The following is a 24,837-nucleotide window of genomic DNA, read 5'->3' as shown; positions in this document are numbered from 1 at the left end:
GTGAGCAATAAATCATTTAAGTGACAATTTTGTATAAAAAAATATATATTTTTTTTGTCATTTTCCAAAAACTTGTGGTAAAAAAATAAATTCTTCTATTGATTCAACATGCCTCTCAGCAAATAGTTTGGGGTGACTACTTTCCAAAAAGAGGTCAATTTGGGGGGTGGGGGCGTTTTATGCCCAGCATTAGAAGTTTATGCCACACATCATTCACTCTTCTAACCACCTGAAGACCAAGCCTTTTCTGACACTTTTTGTTCACATGAAAAAAAATCAGTATTTTTTGTTAGGAAATTAATTTAAACCCCCAAACATTATATATTTTTTTAAAGCAAACACCATAGTTAATAAAATGGTGGGTACTACAATTTTTTATGGCAAATAGTACTTGTGCAGCGATTTTTCAAAAGCAAATTTTAAAAAAAATAAACTTTTTTAACTTTTAATGCACAAAAATACAATATATTGGCCAAATTTTTGGTAAAATCTAAAAGATAATGGTATGCCGAGTAAATAGATACCAAACATGACATGCTTTAAAACTGCACATGTCCCGTTCAATGACGACAAACTGCAAACATTTTTAATATCCATAGGCAACGCTTTAAAGCCTTTAAAATGCACCATTTTAGATTTACAGAGGAGGTCTAGTGTTAGAATTACTGCCCTTCATCTGACGTTCAAGGCAATACCTCACATGCATGGTGCAACCGCTGTTTACATACCGACACAGGGTCAAGGCTTGTGCACACAGGTGTGCGCGCATGGGAGGGGCAATTTTGTTTTTTAATTATTTAGATTTTTTAAATTATTTTTACACTGTCCCTTTAATTTTTTTTTGTATTTTATCACTTTTAATGCTATAACAGGGAATGTAAATATCCCCGATAACTTCAATGGGCATTGTCATATATTATTTTTTGAGAAATCTGGGGTCTATCAGCCTCTAGATATCTCCTCTGCCCTTACATTATCTAATCAAACCAACATCGGTGTGATCAGATGCTTTCCCAATTTACAAATGTCGCTGTTTATATCCTGAGAAACTGAAGTGATGGGAAGCTTGTAGCTTCCGAATTCTTAGACTATAGAGATGATTGGCACCATTCTGGTCTCCAATCAGTTCTGTAGTCAGCTGGCAGAAACACCGGCTACATTCTCAGGTTCCCCTGATGGCACGGGACTGCCCGAGAAAACCTTGGAAGGCAGTGGGGGAGGGGGCATCATCTCCCGCTGCTTGTAAAAGCAATCCTGCAGCTAATTATCTACTAGGATTGCTTTTACATGAAAGCCGATCGCTGGCTGAAAAAAACAATACCAGGATGAGGCCTGCAGCTGTAGGCATCATCCTGGTATAACCATTCAAAGTCCAGTGATGTACCAGTACGTTGCTGGTCCTTGTTGGGTATATATACTATATTCTTTTTTTTGTATGCAGCCTGTGGACTGAATGAAAAAATGAGAAGAAATCTCTGGCAGAAAAAGTGTGTGGTATGCCCACCATTAGAATATACCGCCCTGCATCCACCCACTTCTAATGGTGGGCACACACTAAGTCACACGGTGCCACATGCGCCAGTTCCAAGATTGTACAAATGTATAAATAGTGGCACGCTTGAATAAACATTGTTCACGTATAAGTGGTACCCCATATGGAAAAATGGTGACACCAAGTCCCAAACTATCTTGCCACTACTCCCCATGTAGTCTGGGCATCCGGGGGGCTCCACGTGACTATCTTTTCCCTCGTAAATCCGAAACTTATAAGTATAGCCTGTTGTCTTCTCACAGGTCTTCTACATCTTGACCCCATATCTGGCACGCTTGCTGGGGAGAAATTGTTTGAATGCAAGGAGGCCAGAAAAATTAATTAAGGACTCATCAACGCAGATGTTTTGCTGGGGAGTGTCAAGGCTCCAGGTATGACCAGAGGTGTGTGGACTGACACAGGGAAACGCAGGCTTCAGGTATAGTGTAAATAAGACAATTTATTAAGACTAAACAACACAAACACAGTGCAAGGTAAACATAACACAGTGCAAACAACCCAAACTCCAACAGATAACCATATATACAAATTAACGTAGTCGGGCAGGCCGGGTCGGTAGCAAACGGGCAAACAGGGTACCAGGAGAGAGCGGAAGAGTGGTCAGAAATAGCCAAGGTCAGGACAGGCGGAGTTCACTCAGAGTCAGGATCAAAGCAGAATCAGGAATCAAGAAGGAAGCAGACAGGATGCAGGTACAGGGGCTCATGGGAAACATACACCAAGGCACTGACTGCAGGTCTGGCCATTCCTTAAATACACCTTCTGCAATCAGCCCCAGGTGTTGGCTGATTGCAGGAGTGAGCTTCTGACTGCTGAGAGCACCCGCTGGTCAGCCCTGGTACTGCAGCCCACACGGCAGGTGAGTCCCACCACCAGTGCTGAGTCCATTCCTGACAGGGAGTATAGACATCTGCAAATTTTTAGTTAAGGTGATTTGTGAGGGGCTGAATTTTGTGGAGCCGGTCAAATTCAGGGTCACCCCGAGGATGACTGAGTGTATTGTCGCTGAAATGCATAAAACACATTATACTCTCATATCTATGCCTGGCCATGGCAGCAGAGAACACGGCATATGATGAATCGGGTCTGCGGACCAATACAACCGCAATTCATTTCTTTTAGTAATACCCATGTTGAGGGTTAGGCCCCCAAAAAATGTAAATTTGAAAACCGTAATGAGTTTCCATGCGAATGGTCTGGCAAAGTTTGAATTTGGGTTGGCAGCGATAAATTGTTGTGCATTTAAAATGCTTTGATCCACAATCAACGCATACAGATATTCCGTGAAAAACAGCTCCAAAAATCAAGAAGGTATGTGAAAGACCAGGATGTACTAGACCGCTGGTACTCTCCAGTTCACCAAAAGGTAGCGTGGCACTAGTACTGGCACTCTGCTGCATATGAGAGTCATCAATATTTACCGACAAGTGCTAACAGAGATCAGGCCTGATTCTGCCAACACTGCGGTTTTGTGTGCAATGTATCAAGTGACAGTGACCTACTGACACTACACTTGCTGGGGGAGAAGGGGGGGTAAGCGTAGGGGCTAAACACAGGTGTTGGCAGGTGCTGGGGCTGATCCCGCTAACGCTGCATTTTTGGGGACGCTATACTAATGTGAACGCTGGTATAGTGCTGACCTTATCAAAGATATTGACCCGTTCAGACACTATACTAGCAATGGAGGTTTATTGTACATGAGCGTGCACCTGGCAATCAAGTGGTTAAATGTGATGACTGGTGTACTGACGGGCAATCTGATGCTATCTGGGAGGGGTGTGAAAACCACGGGAGCGCGAATCACCTATATATATATATATGATTTTGCGTACCCATGCCGCCCTGTAGCAGTATTTCTGCTGTAGGGTGGTCAGGAAGCAGTTACAGAAGAGGTTTGTGTTACATCGGTGTGTTACTTTAACTGACAATTGCGCGGTCATGCAACACTGCACCCAAATTAAATTTACATCCTTTTTCCCCACAAATTGAGCTTTCTTTCGGTGGTATTTGATCGCCTGTGCATTTTTAATTTTTTGAGCTATAAAAAAAAAGGCTGACAATTTTGAGAAAAAAAACCAATATTTTGGACTTTTTGCTATAAAACATGTCCAGTAAAAAAAAATAAAAAAATAAAATTTTGTCACAAATTTCATCCAAAATGCATTCTGCGATATGTCTCTGCTAAAAAAAAATCTCAATACGTGTAAATTAATTGGTTTACATGAAAGCGTTTACAAATGGCGGGAAAGATACTGGGATTTTTAATTTTTTTATACTAATAATGGCGGCGATCAGTGACTTATGGCGGGACTGCTGCGGACATTTTGACACTGGGGGGAACTGACTTGGGGTCACTGACATCCCCAGTGACACCAATACAATGATCAGTGAAAAAGAAAAACACTGACACTGTACTAATGGCACTGGGGAGGAAGGGGTTAACATTTTTAGGGTTTACTGTGTGAGGGGAGTGTTTTACTAGGGGGCGGGGTGTGTGCTGGACGGGGGCAGGCTGATCAAGAGAGAGAAACTCTTCTCTCCCTCTTCAGCTTGTCACGAGCTGACAGGCAACTGACAGAAAGCAGGGCTGTGTATAAACAATGCAGCCCTGCTCTCTGTCAGCGATCACCGCGAATCGCGGGAAAACGGCCGGTAATGACCGTCCATGACCCGGCGGTGGAGACCCGCTGCTGACACCCACGGGACAGGTAGGGCGGGCGCGCGCCTCGTGCGTGCCCCCTACCTGTTTTGCAAAACCACGTTTTAAAACGTGGCTTTGTGCAGCCGTGCCGCCCTGCAAACATACATATGCAGTGGCTGGGGCTGAAGAAGTTAAAATTACAAACATCAGTGGAACGGCGCCAAACTACAGGGCCTAAATACCCCCCATAGGTGTCACTCAGGTTACCAGTGTAGAGTTACACAGGAGGTCTGATGCCGGAATTATCGCTCTTACTCTGACATTTCCAGCCATACCTGTGTGGAGACACGTGTGGTGAGAACACCGTTTACAATGCATGGTGGAATTCCGTATGTGTTAGCCTTTGTGTGCAAACATGGGGGGGGGGGGTGCTTTCATTTTTTAATTATTTCTTAAAGTTTCTTTCTATTTTTTCACTGTCCCAATTTTTTTCAGGACTTTTATTGCTATCAGACAGGTTCTCTTTACTGAGACATCTGGGGTCTATTGGACCCCAGATCCCAATCTGACCATAAAAACATCCAATCAAACCAAGATCAGTTCATTCTGATGCTTTCACAAGCTGGAAATGGCTTGTTTACATCTGAGTGACTCTGGAAGTGACACAATCCTCGTTGCTTCTACATCCACGGGGGTTCCTTTATCCAGATTACAGCTCACCTCCTCATAGATTGTTAATAGGTTGGTCTGACAAGAACGATCTTTTCCCATAAATCCATGCTGGGTACTACTAATGATACTATGTTCATCAGCAAATTCCTGGATATGGTCCCTTATCATCCCTCCAATAGTTTACAAACTATTGATGTTAGGCTGACTGGCTTGGAGCTTCCAGATATGTATCTCAGTCCTTTCTGGAATACTGGAACCACGTTAGATTTTCACCAATCTGCTGCCACCATTCCGGTCAGTAAGCTTTCCTAAAGATGAGGAATGACTATCAATTACCTGGCTTCATTCCTTGAGGACTCTCAGATGCAAGCCATCAGGTCCTGGTGATTCATTCACATTTAGTTCTTTTTAAACCTTCTAGTCTTTTGTAAAGGACCACTACACTGACCACTGATATAAGGGGGTCCTTCTCCCATTGTCACCAATGTAAGGGACCGCTACACTGACCACTGATATGAGGGGGTCCTTTTCCCATTGGTAACCAATGTAACGGACCGCTACACTGATCACTGATATAAGGGGGTCCTTCTCCCATTGGTCACCAATGTAAGGGACCACTACACTGACCACTGATATAAGGGGTCCTTCTCCCATTGGTCACCAATGTAAGGGACAAATACAATGACCACTTGGGATGATCTCTGGGTTTAGTTGTCGGAGAGTAGGGATGAGACGACAGTACAAACCAAACTTTGCCTGTTCCGGTCCCGTGTTTTGCAGGAGCCGATCATCACATATAGAAGAGACATTTCTACCACTTCTATATATAACAGCTTCCCGCTGTCACTGGTGCCTGAGGAAGACATGGATGGGTACAGCGGCCACACCCCCAGGAATCAGTGATGTCATTGGGAATCCCTGCCATGTAAGGAAGGGGGCGGGGATAGCAGTGACATCACTGACCAAATATGGTCACTGGTCACATTTGGGCAATAAGGTCCCACCATCCCTGTCCCTTCACTTATGTAGATGATGACAGTTTAGGGAGCTGTCATTGGGCTGGTGCTATTGTCGGGTACTATATACCCCATACTCATTCACATGGGGGGATGGTATATGGGGGCCCCTTGTTATTAAAGGGGGCTTCCAGAATCCAATATGACCCCCACCCACAGATCCCCACAGCCACCAGCCAAGGTGCTATGCCTGGGGGAATCCCTCCTGGTAAGGTGACCCCCATGTTGAGGACATGTGGCCTGGTATGGATCAGGAGGGGGACACACTACAGCCCCCCTCTGCACTCTGTATGGTGGGCTGTATATGATATACTGCTGACCCCCGCACTCTGCGCCGTTATTGAAGGGTGTGAGGTGTCACCGAGGAGCAATGTTCTATATTGAAGTTTGCCGTCATTGCACCGACACACACAATAGTTTTTGTTCAATAAATGTTTTATTATAATTTTACATTTAACAAGATTGAAGCATAAAAATCAGGAAATAGTAAAGGAAGGAATCCGATTGGTCAGGAAGATCCCTTGTCTGGAATGTGGGGGCGGAGTCATTATTATTGGTGTACAATACAATACGCAACGTGTTCCATTATTATAACAAAGTATTGTAGAAAAGATCCCAACATAGAAAATGGGGGAAAGGAGGAAATAAAGGCGGATATGAAGGGGAATCTGTGTACGGGGAACACCTTAACAATCACCACCATTTTATTCTCCGGGGCCTCTGATGTCACATAATAGATGTTTGGGGGTTTATCTCATCTTCAGGACCAAAATCTGCATTTTCCCATGTGTGCAAAATCATGCAGAAACAGCTCTGGCAGTGAGAGGGTTAATGTGGGCTAGATGGGATCCCTCTGCTGGGGTGACATTAGAGCTCCCCCTAGCTGCAGCCTGGTAATAACATTGCTGGGAGGTCTCTTCATTTCTCTGCTCCATACTTCCCGTCTTTATAGAAACGTCTCCTGACATTTGGGGGTCTATTCATAAAGAATGTGTGGAACCATTCACCTGGTGAGAGTTCATGTCCATTCCTCCTGTGTGAATAGGATGGGGAAATGAATGTTAGTAGGCTATTTGCTGAGCTGTTTAAATGGATTGAATTGATTTAATATGGAAAATGCCATACTCGCTATTAGATGGTGATCATTTCTATGACACTTAGCACCATGTAAAGGCCAAATGCAGTATTTTCAATGTTAAATCAATGGTTGGTATAATGGTGTTGGGTTAATAACATATATCCTTCGGTGTGGACTGTACTCATCCGTGTCTGAGTATGATCTCAGGGATTAGTATGAAGCCATGCCTGACCATGAAAGAGAAGGGGGCTATTTATAGAAAATTTGTTGGATGAATGTGACAATCAATCATCCAGCCATTTTCCCCGTGTGAAACTTTTGATGTTTTACAAGTCCTGAATTATGTACAAAACATTTCCCACACTCAGAACATGAATATGGCTTCTCCCCTGTGTGAGATCTCTGATGGATGTAAAGATTGGACTTCGCTGAAAAACATTTCCCACACTCAGGACAGCAATGAGGCTTCTCCCCTGTGTGAGATCTCTGATGTCTGCGAAGATCTGATCTATGTAAAAAACATTTCCTGCACTCAGGACAGGAAAGGGGCTTCTCCACCATGTGAGATCTCTGATGTCTGTGAAGAATGGACTTGTGTGAAAAACATTTCCCGCACTCAGGACAGGTGTATGGCTTGTCCCTCATGTGCGAACTCTGATGTATGGAAAGATTGGACTTCACTGAAAAATATTTCCCGCACTCAGAGCAGGAATACGGCTTTTCCCCCGTGTGAAACCTTTGATGTCTGACTAGCTCTGATTTATGTAAAAAACATTTTCCACACTCAGGACAGGAAAATGGCTTTTCTCCCGTATGTAATCTCTGATGGCTATAAAGATGAGACTTCACTGAAAAACATTTCCCACACTCAGGACAGGAATATGGCTTTTCCCCTGTGTGACATCTTTGATGTGTAACAAGATCTGATTTTTTTACAAAACATTTCCCACACTCAGGACAGGAATATGGCTTCTCCCCTGTGTGAGATCTCTGATGGCTGTAAAGATTGGACTTCACTGAAAAACATTTCCCGCACTCAGGACAGGAATATGGTTTCTCCCCTGTATGAGATCTTTGATGCACATTAAGACCAGATTTAGCATGGAACCTCTTCCCGCACTCAGGACAGGAGAACATCTTCTTTGTTGGAAGGCCGGCCCGGTCCCGCACAGTCTGAGGTTCCTCAGGATACGAGGAATCCGATGGTCCATCTACACTGGGTGGTGCTGGATGGACATTGGAGGGAGCCGGGTTTTCTCCTGGACTATACTGTGTGATGTCCTCATCTTCTACTTTCCAGTCTGGAGACAAAGTGAGACAATCCTCGGAGGTTTTCCTCATCTCCCGGCCATGGACTAAAATACAAAGACAAAGAGGATTACTAGACAGGAACTGATTGGTTCCCCCAAACCAGGACTCCGCCCACATCAGGCAGCTTGGTCTCTGAGGAGCTTACAATTCCACCCTCAAGGGAACAAGGAAATGGCTCCTCTGATCTCCTACCAGGTCATTTCTTTATTCATGGACCTTAGTCAGAGAGTGAGGAAACAACCAGAACTGTCTTTTATAGGAGGGACAGTGATGAGGGGATTATAGGACGAGGGTCTCCACCCCCTCTATCACTCATCGCCATCTTCCCAACACAAGAAGTACTGCACTTCCTTATTTAGTCGATGATTTAGTCATGAAGAACAGCGGGGCTGAGCCCCACCAGAGGTCAGAGAGTGAGGATGGGGGAGAACAACCAAGATGAAGACTGGACTGATCCTGAAGACCACCATCATTGGGGTATTGACTCCTCCCTCATTATCACTTTCTGTTTAAGGGTCCAAAGTTGGAGGATGTTATCACATTATTATCACCATGTAAAAGTCTGTGCTCCAATCACATCATCCGATATAAAATGTCCAGCTGGGAGGAAATGGGGGTAACAAAAGAGAATCCATATTATGTGTATATATAGCAGTGGGGGGAGGGGGGAGAGCAGAAGTCAGGACTATGGAATGCAAAACTTATCATATAGGAAAAAACAATTAGGACTATATAGTATTAGAATGATGTAATGTACAACATAGAGTATACAGTGTAAGGGTCAGGACTCATAATATTGGTATTCAGCAATCAGCGGTGGCCTAGATGTCCACATGAGACAAGCTGTAGAGGTCCCACACTTCTGTCTCCCATCTCCTGAGACTGAATCCATTGTTTCTATGTGTTTATCAGATGATGGGGGATCTAGGTGGATCCTCCGTACTGCTCTCTCCTTTACAATAAAGTCTCCTCTTACCCGGTGATGTGAGGGGCGGCTGATTGTCCATCATGACGTCCTTGTAGAGATCCTTGTGTCCTTCTAAATACTCCCACTCCTCCATGGAGAAATAGACAGTGACACCCTGACACCTTATAGGAACCTGACACACACAATGATACAGTCACCATCCAGACACATCCCTTGTCTGTTACTGGAGAATGTCCCAGAATTCCCGGCACCGCTCACCTCTCCTGTCAGCAGCTCCATCATCTTCTTGGTGACTTCTAGAATCTTCTGCATGTTGTGTCTCTCAGGGTTTAGGGAGTCACATGGAGGCACTGTGATGGTCATATGATCACCTGACTTCAGAAGAGGAAATCTCTGTATTGAGGAACCAATAGGAATATCATGTTAGACTCCCAGAATCCTCCTCACCTCTCCACTCAGGTCTGTGTTTTATTAATAGAGATGAGAGTGATGTCATGTGACCTCCCAGAATCCTCCTCACCTCTCCGGTCAGGTCTGTGTTTTATTAATAGAGATAAGAGTGATGTCATGTGACCTCCCAGAATCCTCCTCACCTCTCCGGTCAGGTCTGTGTTTTATTAATAGAGATCAGAGTGATGTCATGTGACCTCCCAGAATCCTCCTCACCTCTCCGGTCAGCAGGTAGATGATCTCCAGGGTGAGGTTTAGTATCTTCTCAGTCATGTGACTCCGGTCCTCCTCCATCCTCATTGGTGCCATCATGTGATCTATACAGGTCTCCTTGTAGACGGATAACTTTGGGAAATGAAAGTAAGAATGATTTGGATGGTATTGGTCACACAATAATAGGATGTGGATGTGAGGGGGGAATAGGAGGGTTGATGGACATTTAAAGTGTAATTAAAGACAGGCCACTTGTTTCATTTTGGATAGAGTAAGGGAGGGTTATAACCTCTGTCAGGTGTTTTTGCCATCTGTGTCCCATTGGGGAGATTTCCCTTCACTTCCTGTCTCTGAGCCAAAACAAGAAGTGAGAGGAAATCCCCCCAAAGTGAGGGAATTCTGCGGTGTCACCAGAACTAGTTTCCCCATTGGACGATTTACTCTCTGTTAGTGTTCTGATGTCTTTGGGACTCTCTTTCACTTTTGGTTATAATGGTCACCGGGACAAATGGGGGCAGAAACCGCAATGAAAACTGACAGATGCTCTAATTCCTCTCTACTCCAAAACTACAAAAAAGTTTTACCTTCAGTTATACCTTAGGAACTACCGCCCCCCACGGGAACACGTTTAGATTAGACTGTTTAGTGTTTAGACCCCAGAACTCTCTTGGTCTGCCGGATCAGAAATCCCTTTTTCTCCGTTGGGTTTGTTTTGTCTCTGAACTGGTTTTGATGAGTTTTAGATCTGCAGACAAGGAATGATAAATGGTTACATAGTCGGTAAGTTTGACTAAAGACACTCGTCCCTCCAGTTCAGCCGCATTGTGTGTATCTGCGTGTCTATGGCACCATCCTCTTCCATATCCCTTTACATTGTGTTCCCTAAGAAACACATCTAAAAGGTTTGTGAAAGTATCTACACTCCCCGCTGACACACCAACTGTGGAAGGGAGTTCCACATCCTTACCTTTCTACCTATAAAGAACCTAACACACAGTTTAACCACTTTACCACCAGAAGGTATTACCCCTTCATGACCAGGCCATTTTTTTTTCTGTTCAGCACTGCACTACTTTAACTGGAAATTGCTTGGTCATGCAACACTGAACCCAAATGAAATTTATATAATTTTTTCACACAAATGAAGCTTTACTTTGGTGGTATTTGATCATCACTGGGGGTTTTTATATTATGTAACACACTGCATTGTTACTAATTGCAGATTGTTAAATGGCCACAAGATGGCTGTGCTCTGCAATTCAGTTGACACAGGAAATTGTACAGCAACGCTGAGAATGCTGGGACTTGTATGCTGCAAGCAGGATTTCTTCATTCAGTTCAGCTGACAACTAGAGATTCCAATTAAGTGAGTAAAGGGGCTGGAGCATATAAAAGGGGAGGAGAGGAGAGGCAGGGTGCGTGTGAGAACAGAGTGCCGATCCAGGAGGCCTCAGGCTGGATCAGACTGAATCAGAGGATGGAGAAGGGAATTTCCAGATTGTTGATTGTACAGAGAGGCAGGATAGTCAATCCGGCATGTAGGTGGATCGTGCCATCGCCATTGGCACTGCTATCTCCATGGGAAGACAGCCAGAAAAGGGGCCCCCAGCAACAAGGACATCATTTCACACCACTACTTTGAAGGACTGGTGAGAGAGTTCCTAACCCACACCACACCACCATGTGATACAGGTTCCATAGTTGTTGTTGCCGGTTACTAAAGTCCAGGATTCTTACAATACAGACTGCCACATAGAGACACAGTCTCTGTAGCCCAATCAGTGCTGCGGCCTATCTACACCAGAAGCCCATTGAAGTATCACACACAGTATATCAGCCCTAATAGATTCTGTTGCCTGATTGGCAGGAACTGGAAAAAAGTAAAATCATATTACCTCCGGCCTGTTCTACACAAAGTTCCACTAGGACACTGGTGCTTGTCAATCCAGCAAAAGGTAGTGCAGTGTTAGTGCTGTCACTGTGCTGCATATGACAATAATCCTGCATTTCTAGCACCTCAGCAACCTGGGAATGGGGTTGGGTGTGCCTGATCTTAGCAGGGACCTCTTCACCATCATCAGACCTACCTGCTGGGGTGTCACTGCTCTCTACAGGTTCATAATCTGAGCCTGATTCTGATAGTGAGGCTTCCCCTTCACTCTCATCTGTCATGCTGGGAATCCTGTACGCCTCCCTAGGGAACCTTTTTTTGGACACTAAATTTACAGGTACTTAGTGGTGACTATGGGAAAAAGAGCTCCTGGCTAGCAATCAGGGACTGCTTGTGTGCTAGAAATGAAATGATCTGCTAGTGGTAGGAGAGATCAGGCTCAGATGTTGCTGACACTGTGGTTTTGCAGACAATGTATCAGAGATGGCAGTGATCTGAAAAATGATACCGACATTGCATTTGTTGGGGGGGTAAATGCAAGTGGTGGCAGTGATCAGGGCTGATCCTGCTAACACTGCATTTATGGCGACACCATACTATCAGGGACACTAGTATAGTTCTGACCGTGACCAGGATACCAGTCCAGAGAAACACTATACTAGTGATCAGCGATTTATAGTGTGACTGATAATGTGGCAGCCAATCAGAGACTGGCAGTAACTGACACTGACTGGGGGGGACACTGACTGATGTCACTAGTGACACTAATACAGAGATCTGTGATAATACTGTACACTGTCACTGTACTAATGACTGTGGCTGGGTGACGGGGGTGATCAGGAAGGCAATCAAGGGGTTCACTGTGTGCCTAACAAGTGTATGTGTGCTGATTGTACTCCCAGACTGGATGGATTTTCTTCCTGATCTCAGCTCTGAATGGTAAGTGAGATCAGGGAGAAGAAGCAGCCAGATCTTGCTGTGTGATCACTAACACCCTGATCTCTGTGCTGTGGTTGGCCACAGTTATCAGCAGGTTCACAGCCACAATCATTGGCTGCAAGCCTGACAACAAACTCATGCTGTGTCCAACCACAGCGTGAGCAGCAAGGGGGGGCGTGCACTCCTGTAAACCAGGAAGATGCTGGTAGACAAATGGATAAACACTTTTCCCTTTGTAAATGTCAGCACTGCTGCAGCACTTTCTGTACATCAGAGATGCCCCTTCACAGGGGGGATTAGGACACCTCCAGGATTAGGACACCTCCCAGGAGTAGGAAACCCCCCAGGATTAGGACAACCCCCCCAGGAGTAGGAAACCCCCCAGGATTAGGACATACCCCAGGATTAGGATGTCCTTTAGGATTAGGACATCCACCAGGGTTAGGATATTCCCCTGGATGAAGACAACCCCCCAGGAATAGGACAACCCCCAATATTAGGAAACCCCCCAAGATTAGGACACTCCCCAAAAATGTCATTTAACTGCCTCCTGTCTGCCATATAAGGTAATGACAAGTGCAAGGCGGTTCTCTTGTTCTGGGAGGATGTCATATGACGTCCTCTCACTCTAACCATGCGTGTGTGGCTCCGGGAGTGCGCAGCACGGCGATCAGTGGTGTGCTGTGTCCCTTGGACACAGCGGATCACTGATCAATGGAAAGAGCCAAAGATATGATTGAAGAGCCAAAGAGCGATCAGCTATGATTGGACACAATCACAGCTGATCGCATGTAAACAGGGAAATTCCGGTTATTGGCATTTCTTTCCTCTCGGGCTGTCACGCTGACAGAGGAGAGGAGAGCCGGTAATCGGCATTCCTCAGAGGGAACATGTACACTGATCATCAGGGCACTGATGATCAGTGTGCCCTGATGAACAGTGTAGCCCCAGCAGTGCCACCTGTCAGTGTCCATCAGTGCCAGCTGTCAGTGCTCATCAGTGCCACCTGCCAGTGACCATCAGTGCACATCAATGCCACATATCAGTGCTCATCTGAGCTGCCTTTCAGTGTCACCTACCAGTGCCAGTCAGTGCTGCATATCAGTGCAAGTCAGTGCCGCCTATCAGCGCCCATCAGTGGTGCCTATCCATGCCGCCTATCAGTGTTATATATGAGTGCTGCCTTTTAGTGCCCGTCAGTGACGCCTGTCAATGTCCATCAGTGCCACCTACCAGTGCCTCCACATCAGTGCCCATCAGTGCAGCCTCTCAGTGCCCATCGCTGCAGCCTCATTAGCGCACATCAGTACAGGAGATAAATCACTTATTTACAAAATTTTAGAGCAAAAACTAAAAAAAAAACATTTTGTTTTCAAAATTTTCAGTGGTTTTTGGTTTGTTTAGCAAAAAATAAAAAACTTAGAGGTGATTAAATACCACCAAAAGAAAGCTCTATCTGTCACAAAAAAATGATAAAATTGTCATATGGGTACAGTGTTGCATGACCGCGCAATTGTCATTCCAAGTGTGACAGCATTGAAAGCTGAAAATCGGCCTGGTCAGGGAGGGGGTAGAAGTGCCCGGGAGGGGAGGGGTTATAGGTGTTGGACATTTATAATGTTTCACTTTAACCATTAAAACCTCCCTGCTCCCGGCCAACTGGATCCCTGCATTGTACATGTCCCTCAGGGTGATTGTCTGACACCCCCTTGTCTATTAGCCCAACTATTGTGCATTGGCTCCCATTGACTTCAGGAAGGATTGAGTTCAGCCAGTTCACTGAGCAACACTGGAACCGAACCCAGGAGAGCTCAGCTCACTCCTATGAGAAGACCACCTCACCACAATGAGGAGAATGTTCCGGCCCCGGAAGTGGGGGAATGTTCTGCCCCTGAAGGGGTTAATCTGGGTTCCCACACTATATATGTGTGTATCATCATCTGCTGGAGATAAAAGACATCACAGTGACTATGGAGGAAGAGGACGGACATGACTATGGAGGAAGAGGACAGACATGACTATGGAGGAAGAGGACGGACGTGACTATGGAAGAAGAGAACGGACGTGACTATGGAGGAAGAGGACAGACGTGACTATGGAGGAAGAGGACGGACGTGACTATGGAGGAAGAGGACGGACGTGACTATGGAGGAAGAGGACGGACGTGACTATGGAGGAAGAGAATGGACGTGACTATGGAGGAAAAGGACGGACGTGACCATAGAGGAAGAGGACGGACGTGACCATGGAGGAACAGGACGGACGTGACTATGGAGGAAGAGGACGGACGTGACCATGGAGGAAGAGGACGGACGTGACCATGGAGGAAGAGGACGGACGTGACCATGGAGGAAGAGGACGGACGTGACTATGGAGGAAGAGGACGGAAGTGACTATGGAGGAAGAGGACGGACATGATGGGGGTTACTGGGTGTAAATAGAACATAACATCTTATTACCTCTTCTGCTGCAACTTCCACCAATGTCTCCTTTGTTCCTGTCTGTACCTAACATCACTTCCTGTCTGTACCTGAGATCACTTCCTGTCTGTACCTGACATCACTTCCTGTCTGTCTTCCATAGAGACTTCCTGTCTGGGTAGAAGTGAGATCTCCACCTTGTGGAGCTCAGAGGAACTGCAGCCCCGAGAAGCATCTGGTAGTGTGACCCCGGCCTATATGACTCCTCGGGGGAGGGGTTTTGGACCCTTTGATTTTGCAGTAACATTGATTGCAGATTTAGTCCTGTAGAACATCTGGTATATGGATACAAAGCCCCCCAGCTGGGAGTAAAGGGTGGAAATGGCTGGTGACCCCCAGATTTGGGCAATGATGTCATCACTATAAATGGATAAAACCCGCGCTATGTGTAACAACTCCAAACCTACAAAAACCTTCTAGCGGACTGCTGCTGTAACAAAGGGAAGGATTCCCTGTCATCTAGAAGAGCATTATGTGTCACAGCGCTGTCCTATTGTGTGTGCACAGAAATCATCACAAATACACTACAAATATGTGGAGACATTCAGAGATAAAGAGCTCGGGGCTCCAAATCCTATTCTCTGCACATCCACTGCTTCCACTTTACACCCACTTCATTGGTCTTATGGGGTTTATCAATAAATGAAGGAAACTGAACCGTGTGCAAATCCATCCACAACATAAAGTGCTTTGTGCTCAAGATGCTGCTCCCTGCACATCCACTGCTTCCACTTTACACCCACTTCATTCATCTCATCAGATTTGCTGCTATAGGAAATCATCTCAAATCCTGTGCAAATCCATGGAGACAGACAATATTGTGTGCTCAGTATAGTGTTCTCTGCAAGTCCACCGCTTCCACTTTGCATCTACTTCAATCACTCTCCACCCTTTACTCCCAGCTGGGGGGCTTTGTATCCATATACCAGATGTTCTACAGGACTAAATCTGCAATCAATGTTACTGCAAAATCAAAGGGGCCAAAACCCCTCCCCCGAGCAGTCATATATTTCTGTCCCCCTTGGTGGGAGTGGAGGTGACCCCTCTATAAGGATCTACAGTCCATACACACCCAGCACAAGGCCGGGGTCACACTACCAGACGCTTCTCGGGGCTGCAGTTCCTCTGAGCTCCACAAGGTGGGGATCTCACTTCTACCCAGACAGGAAGTCTCTATGGAAGACAGACAGGAAGTGATGTCAGGCACAGACAGGAAGTGATGTCAGGTACAGACAGGAAGTGATGTCAGGTACAGGAAGGAAATTTAGGAAGAAGCTGAGAGGAGACATTGGTGGAAGTGGCAGCAGAGGAGGTAATAAGATGTTATGTTCTATTTACACCCAGTAACCCCCATCATGTCTTTCCTCTTCCTCTATAGTCACATCTGTCCTCTTCCTCCATAGTCATGTCCGTCCTCTTCCTCCATAGTCACGTCCGTCTTCTTCCTCCATAGTCACGTCCGTCCTCTTTCTCCATAGTCACGTCCGTCCTCTTTCTCCATAGTCACGTCCGTCCTCTCCCTCCATAGTCATGTCTGTCCTCTTCCTCCATAGTCACATCTGTCCTCTTCCTCCATAGTCATGTCCGTCCTCTTCCTCCATAGTCACGTCTGTCCTCTTCCTCCATAGTCACGTCTGTCTTCTTCCTCCATAGTCACGTCCGTCCTCTTCCTCCATAGTCACGTCCGTCCTCTTCCTCCATAGTCACGTCCGTCCTCTTCCTCCATAGTCACGTCCGTCCTCTTCCTCCATCGTCACGTCCGTCCTCTTCCTCCACCATCACGTCCGTCCTCTTCCTCCATAGTCATGTCCGTCCTCTTCCTCCATAGTCACTGTGACGTCTTTTATCTCCAGCAGATGATGATACACACATATATAGTGTGGGAACCCAGATGAACCCCTTCAGGGGCAGAACATTCCCCCACTTCCGGGGCCGGAACATTCTCCTCATTGTGGAGATAAATTCTAGTAATATGGTCCTCTAAACAAACAGCACTGACAATAAATAGACAAGACAAGGACCATCCTGACCATACATGGCCTACAAAGGGCAATGATGACACTACACAGGCAGCCAATGGGCAATCATTACACTATGCAGCCAACACAATGATGGAGTGCCGGGGTCAGGAGTATGGAGCATAGAGCCCCTTACATTGCTGCTCAGGAGGAAGGAAACATTCCTTTGTAACAGAAAATGTATATAAATCTGAGGCTATTTTAGGAATGTTGGGGGTTTCAAAAACAAAAGGGGCTTTATAACAACTTAAATGTGTAATATGTGTAACATTGCGCTGTTTATCTCCTCCTCCCCTCCCCCGCCTGTCTCCAGCACTGCACCCGGGGACTAGCAGGGAGGGGAGAGACCTTGCAGTGTAATGAGAACCGATTGGCTGCTCCTCAGGAAAGGGGAGTGTCCTGCTTATCCTTTCTCCCTTTCACTCCCAGAGCCCTTTTTTGCATTTTTTGCACACGTTAAAAATAATTTTATCCTGAAGATGACACAAAACCCCCAAAATATCAATTTTCTGAAAGTAGAGACTTTAGAGAATAAAATAGCAGCAGTTCCAAATTTTTATGTCACAAAATATTATCACAAAGTCTAGGAAATGCAAAATTTCATTAAAAAATACAGTTAAGTTAATTTCAGGGCACAAAAAAGCAATAAATGACCCATTTATGTGTAAAAATATAAAAGCCGAGGTTGCAGCGAGTAAATAGATATCCAACATGTCAAACCTTAAGTTGTGTGTGCTGAAATGGTGACAACCTTTAGTCCCCGGTATTATCTATAGGGGACACATTTATAGCCCCTTCTAGGTCATCAGTATAGAGTACGGAGGAGGTCTGCTCCTAGAATTATCCTCTCATTCTGGTGTGACCGGCGATATGTAACGTGTATCACAATCAATGTTATCACGTGTAGGCGCTCCAGCGTGTGCTCTTAGGTTTGGGTGTGCATATATGTGGGGGTGGGGGGACCTCAACATTTTTTAAGGGGAGGAGTTATGTACTTGGGTGTAACTTTAAATGTTTACAATTAAAAAAAACATTTTTACTTAAGGGGACAAAGTCCTCTATGTGATGACTTTTGATGACAGGTTCTCTTTATTGAGACATCCAGGGTCTAAAAGACCCCCAACGTCTCCCCTGTACTCCATTGGATGTAATATAGTGCACATCGCACCGCATTACATTCTTTGCCGGCCTCGATGGTCGGGAAATCTTTCATAACATCACTTCTGGGTCAGGACAAGAAGGGAGTGAATGTGTCTGCTCTCCTCCATCCCCTCTACCCTCTACCGCATAGTAGGTACAGGAGAGGTTCACACACACGGGGTGGCAGAGGCTGGCACCTGAAAGGAGAGCCCTGCGGCTTGCTCTCAGCAGGGATAAAGATTAAAAACAATACTTGCCGGTGGGGGTACAATACCTCTGGTGGGGCTCAGCCCCGCTGTTCTTCATGACTAAATCATGGAGTAAATAAGGAAGTGCAGTACTTCTTGTGTTGGGAAGATGGCGATGAGTGATAGAGGGGGTGGGGACCCTCGTCATATAATCCCCTCATCACTGTCCCTCCTATAAAAGACAGTTCTGGTTGTTTCCTCTGTAACGGAACCGGACCCCGACTGCGTTAGGGTATTTCCATTAAACTCTCGCTTCCCTGTTTGAACACCGACCGCAGACACCACCGCTGACCATACATGAAATAAGACAGGAAGTGGACTGCTTTATTTTAACACAAACACAAGATATATACACAGGGGGGGGAAATACAACCAGTAACAGGAAACACCTCAGCAGGCTGTCTTATCCGGGGGAAGGGCTGCCGGAAACACCCCCCACCAAACCAAGACACACAATAGAACAATGGGATACACCACCTGACAGTAGACAATACAGGAACACATACATCCCATAATAGTTTGCTGGCAAGCAAGATACAGTAGAACAATGGGATGCAGCACCTGACAGTGTAAAATGAACAACCCCTACACCCCACCTATACATGTCTGCACAATATCAGGACAGATCACCCTGTACCTCTAACAGGTACAGAGTGGCTTACATATAAGAGGAATATGGGGAGCTGATACAGGAGTCCCCCCACCCCCAAAAGTCACTCCCATCACATCCTCACTCTCTGACTTCTGGTGGGGCTCAGCCCCGCTGTTCATCATGACTAAATCATGGACTAAATAAGGAAGTGCAGTACTTCTTGTGTTGGGTAGATGGCGATGAGTGGTAGAGGGGGTGGGGACCCTCGTCCTCTAATCCCCTTATCACTGTCCCTCCTATAAAAGACAGTTCTGTTTTTTTCCTCACTCTCTGACCTCTGGTGGGGCTCAGGCATGCTGTTCTTCATGACTAAATCATGAAGTAAATAATGAAGTGCAGTACTTCTTGTGTTGGGCAGATGGCGATGAGTGATAGAGGGGGTGGCAGCTCCCTCAGGCCTCTGCAATGCCTTCTCTGTCCTCCGGCACAGTGAGTACCTGCTCTCCTATTCCCCACTCTGAGAGCCATGCAGAGGTTCCTGAACCCCCAGAACCATCGCTGAAAGAAATAACAGCAGTCCACACTCATGGCACATCGCTCACACAGCTTACTGTGGAATATAAACGCATGAAAGAGGACATTTTATTTATCCGCCATGATATGCACAAGATGACAGAGAGGGCGACCACCATTGAAGGCAGGGTGAGCACATTGGAGGGTGAACTCCCTCCATTGTAACAAGATGTACATTCTAACACCATGAAAACATCTGAGCACCTGGCCAGATCAGAGGACATGGAGAATCACCTACGTAGGAGCAACCTTCACCTGGTAGGCTTGCCTGAGAAAGCTGAGGGAAAGAATCCTGTGGGATTTATTGAGACTTGGTTACTGAATACATTCGGCAAAGATGACCTAACGCCTTTTTTCTCAGTGGAAAGAGCCTATCGGGTCCCACCCCGTCCTCCTCCAATGGGGGCCCTGACAGACCTTGTCTACTGAAACTTTTACATTACATGGATAGAGATGTCATCCTCCATCTTGCTAGACAACAACCTGCCATGGAAATACAAGGTGCAAAAATATCTATATTTCCAGATTTCTCAGCTGAAATCCAGCGTAAGTGAGCCAGATCTACTGATGTTAAATGCCGCCTACGTGTGATCCAAGTGTCTTACTCCATGCTTTATCCTGGGAAGCTACGAGTCATAACAGATGGCTCCATACAATTCTATGACTCCCCTGCAGCAGCAGCTACCTGGCTGGATAGGAATGAAAGGCGCTTATGTCCAGCTCCAGTATGACTTATCCATTGCCCGGCGTTCACAACTCAAATTTCTCCTTGTCTCTCCCTTAGTATGAAAGCGGAGTTCAGGGATGAGTAGATTGCCTGTTTTGCTTTAGTAACAGATGACTCCCATGGCTACACCCTTTGGAATGTCACATATAGTCCCTTTGCTTCCCCCTTCTGCTACCCTGCGGGGTATTTTTGAGTTGACTCAGGTTTGCCCATGTTTTGGCCTAACTCGTATTTTTTATATTTTTTTCACTTGCTATGCTGTCTCAGGAGATCCATCGTCTCTGGGTGTTCCCTATAATTGTATATATCGTGCTGACGATATCCCACCAAACACTTCCTTGGGACACGGAACACTACCCCGGAGGAATCACACTCCTAGTCTTCATAACCTCCTTCATAACTATGAGTAATCAAAAGGATATTGTCCTTTCTTGGAATGTCCATGGTCTGCATGACCCAAAGAAGAGAACGTCTGTCTTCACATTCCTCAGCCATCAAAACCCTTCCATTGTATGCCTTCAGGAGACTCACATGACTTTGGATACTCTTCATCTTTTGAAACGCTCTGAGTTCCCCCTTCAGTTCCATACTACACACTGTCAGTACTCTAGGGGCATGAGTATCATGGTTGTCAGAGGAGTACCTTTCATGGTTATCTCATCCAAAATAGATCCGTTGGGTCGTTATATATTTCTGTTATACAGTTGGGACTCTCATTTATGTGTTCTTGCAAATATGTATGTACCTCCACCATTTCATATGGAGATGGTGAGATGTCTGTTTCAATTTATAGCCACCCATCCACAAACACCATTATTGGTAATGGGGGACATTAACACAGTTTTGGATACTTCCTTAGATCTCTTAAAAAATTATCCCCACTTGGCCCTAGACAAATCACTCCTTTGGAACGCCATATGAAGGAAATTGGACTCCGGGACTTATGGTAATCCCTCCACCCACTAGATGCTCAAATTTAATGTCACTCTTCGCTATCCCATAAAGATTTGGCATTGGGTTCCAATCTGATTCTACCATATACACCTCAGGTGACCTCTTTAGCCAGGAGCCTATCTGATCATTTCCCAATGCGTATATCCTTGTCCCTGAAAAGGTCCTCTACATTTACATTGTGGAAACTCTCTTCACTGACTTAATGCATAAACAATTACAGGGCTTTCTACTTGGATACAGACATTCAACATCTCCTATGATTGTTTGGGATGCTTTGAAAGCATATATTAGAGGCACGTATATCAAAGACATTTCCAGAATGAAGACTAACTCCAGACAGTGGGGGGTTGAGGCCGGCCAAGAGAGGGGGTGCTTGTGGCACAACAGTTTCTGCGCACTGTCCAACTTCAGCATGCTGAAAATAAACATTTTTTCTTCTCAAGCCTTGAGGAGGGGGAAAAGACGGGTCATATTCTCGCAATCATTGCAAAAGCTCAGTAACCATCTTCTCATATCTCTTCTTCAAAACTGTCCTCGACTCAATTGGTCACAGATACCCCCTCCATCTTACAAGGCTTTAGATCTTTTCATGAAATGCTCTACTCTCCCAAAGTGTCTTCTGATGACTCTACCATGCGGGAGTTTTTAACACTTCCTCAACTTACTATTCATCAAAGGCAAAAGCTTAAAGCACCACTCACTCCTGAAGACTTGCAGATGGCTGGAGCTTCATACTCCAATTCCAAGGCTCCTGGTGGAGATGGGCTGCCCATGGAAATTTACAAATAATTGGGGGAATACTTCTACCTGAACTACTTAAAATACTCCAGGTGGCATTGGAACAGAACTCCCTCCCCATGTATGAGGCAATAATAGTCGTACTTTTGAAGCCGGGGAGGGACCCAACCTTAGCAGAATCCTACCGGCCCATATCACTATTGACCTCAGACTTCATAAGTATTACTGAAGTACTGGTGACCAGACTGACTAGGGTTATCTCTACGCTTATTCACCCGGATCAGTCGGGTTTCATTCAGATCTACAGCAATCAATAGTCATAGGCTTTATCTTAACCTTCAAATCCCTTCTGATAATATGGGTGATGGTGATTTTGTCTCCGGACGCTCCTAAGGTGTTTGGCTGTGTAGAATGGAGATACCGTTGGCAAGTCCTTGTGAAATGTAACCCTGGGGGACACTTTCATTTTGTGGATTCAATGATTCTATCGTGCCCCGTCGGCCCGCATTCGGGTTAACAATGCCCTGTCCATCTCATTCACACTAGGCAGAGGGACACGGCAGGGCTGTCCTCTCTCCCCGCTGTTATTCGCTATAGTGATAGAACCTCTGGTGGCTGCCATTGGAGAGGGTCCGGGTAAATGGTTTTTGTAGAGGAGAGCAGATGGAGAAAGTATTTTTCTATGGTGATGACACCCTTCTGTTTTTGGGTGATACATTTGCCTCATTGACACACCTAATGACATTAATCAGTGAATTTGGCTCCTTCTCCGGCTTCTCAATAAATTGGGATAAGTCCACCCTTCTCCCACTGGACACCCTTACACATCCCATACCACCTGAAGCTGCACAGATTGAAATAGTGGCCTCCTTTATATATCTGGGTATTATCATTCACCCCACTCTATCGAAATATACAGATCTAAACTGACATCCATTCATTAAAACATTTCAACAGAAAACAACTAGCTGGACTAAACTCCCTCGATCCGTGGTAGGGAGGTGTAACTTCATCAGAATGATCTGGGCCCCTCAATGACTTTATATTCTGCACAACGTCCCTGTTTGGATTCCTATACGGATCTTTAGAAGATTTGATATGGTGTTTGGCTCCTTAATCTGGTGGATGCCACGCCTCGGATTAAACTAGAAACTCTACAGGAGGCTACAGATATGGGAGGCCCTGAGGTTCCCAATCCTTCTCTTTATTATATTGTGGCCCAGTTACAACACTTTCCAGCCTGGCGGGACAATCCACACCCAGACCCGGTCAGGTCACTTCTTCTAGGGATTGTGTCCACAGATCATTTAGTGGAATGCCTGGAAGCAGGTGAGTTCAAAGCCCTAGCACAGTTCCCCACTCTAGCACTGATTGACAGAATTTGGAGCAAGGCCAAATATTATTTCCAATCTCAAGGTTTTACCACATTCACACGTATCCTTAATAACCAGAACTACCCGGAGCTTCTTAACCCCTTCCATACCGGGCACATTACCCCCTTCCTGACCAGGCCAGTTTTCAGGTTTCAGCGCTCTCACACTTTGAATGACAATTGCGCGGTCATACAACATTGTACCCAAACTAAAATTTTATAATTTTCTTCACACAACTAGAACTTTCTTTTGGTGGTTTTTATTTTTTGCTAAATTAACAAAAAAAGACTGAAAATTAAAAAAAAACACGTTTTTCTTTGTTTCTGTTATAAAAGTTTGCAAATAAATAATTGTTCTTTATACATTTAGACCGAGATGTATTCTGCTACATGTCTTTGGTGAAAATAACCCAAATTATTATTTATGATTTAGTCTGTAGGGAAGTTATAGAGTTCACAAGCTATGTGATATATCAGAATATTGATCAATCCTGAAGTACTGACAGCCAATCTATTTTCTTGAGGTCCAAGAATGTCAGAACAGTACAGATATCCCCCAAATATCAGAACAGTACAGATATCCCCCAAATGTCACGAAAGTACAGATATCCCCCAAATGTCAGGACGGTACAGATATCCCCCAAATGTCAGGACAGTACAGACATCCCCCACATGTCAGGACGGTACAGATATCCCCCCAAAATGTCAGGACAGTACAGATATCCCCCAAATGTCAGGACAGTACAAATATCCCCCAAATGTCAGGACAGTACAGATATCCCCCAAATGTCGGGACGGTACAGATATCCCCCAATGTCAGGACGGTACAGATATCCCCCCAAAATGTCAGGACAGTACAGATATCCCCAAATGTCAGGACGGTACAGATATCCCCCAAATGTCAGGACAGTACAGATATCCCCCAAATGTCAGGACAGTACAGATATCCCCCAAATGTCAGGACAGTATAGATATCCCCCAAATGTCAGGACGGTACAGGTATCCCCCAAATGTCAGGACGGTACAGGTATCCCCCAAATGTCAGGACAGTACATATATACCACAAATGTCAGGACGGTACAGATATCCCCCCAAAATGTCAGAACAGTACAGATATCCCCCAAATGTCAGGACGGTACAGGTATCCCCCAAATGTCAGGACGGTACAGGTATCCCCCAAATGTCAGGACAGTACATATATACCACAAATGTCAGGACGGTACAGATATCCCCCAAATGTCAGAACGGTACAGATATCCCCCAAATGTCAGGACAGTAGAGATATCCCCCAAATGTCAGGACAG

At 45.4% G+C, this 24,837-nt stretch overlaps 2 protein-coding genes across 2 annotated transcripts in view; both read right to left on the bottom strand.

Moving 5' to 3' along the window:
* Positions 1–24,837, bottom strand: part of LOC149441872 (uncharacterized) — an 89,243-nt gene that overhangs the window by 46,194 nt on the left and 18,212 nt on the right. The gene's annotated exons all lie outside the window — the stretch shown is intronic.
* On the bottom strand, positions 6,389–8,359 carry LOC149441874 (uncharacterized). The gene has a single exon (XM_089656808.1). The coding sequence runs from the start codon at positions 8,298–8,300 to the stop codon at positions 7,248–7,250; it is 1,053 nt and encodes a 350-aa protein (XP_089512934.1). The 5' UTR covers positions 8,301–8,359; the 3' UTR covers positions 6,389–7,247.

The sequence above is a fragment of the Staurois parvus genome, unplaced genomic scaffold (genome assembly GCF_062004578.1).
Source record: "Staurois parvus isolate SC_StPar_1 unplaced genomic scaffold, SC_StPar_1.0 ptg000941l, whole genome shotgun sequence".
Taxonomy (NCBI): Eukaryota; Metazoa; Chordata; class Amphibia; order Anura; family Ranidae; genus Staurois; species Staurois parvus.
This window is presented reverse-complemented; position numbering and strand designations above follow the sequence as displayed.

Excerpts from the sequence above, each read along its gene's own strand:
- LOC149441874 (XM_089656808.1), bottom strand. The coding sequence starts at position 8,300 with ATGAGGAAAACCTCCGAGGATTGTCTCACTTTGTCTCCAGACTGGAAA.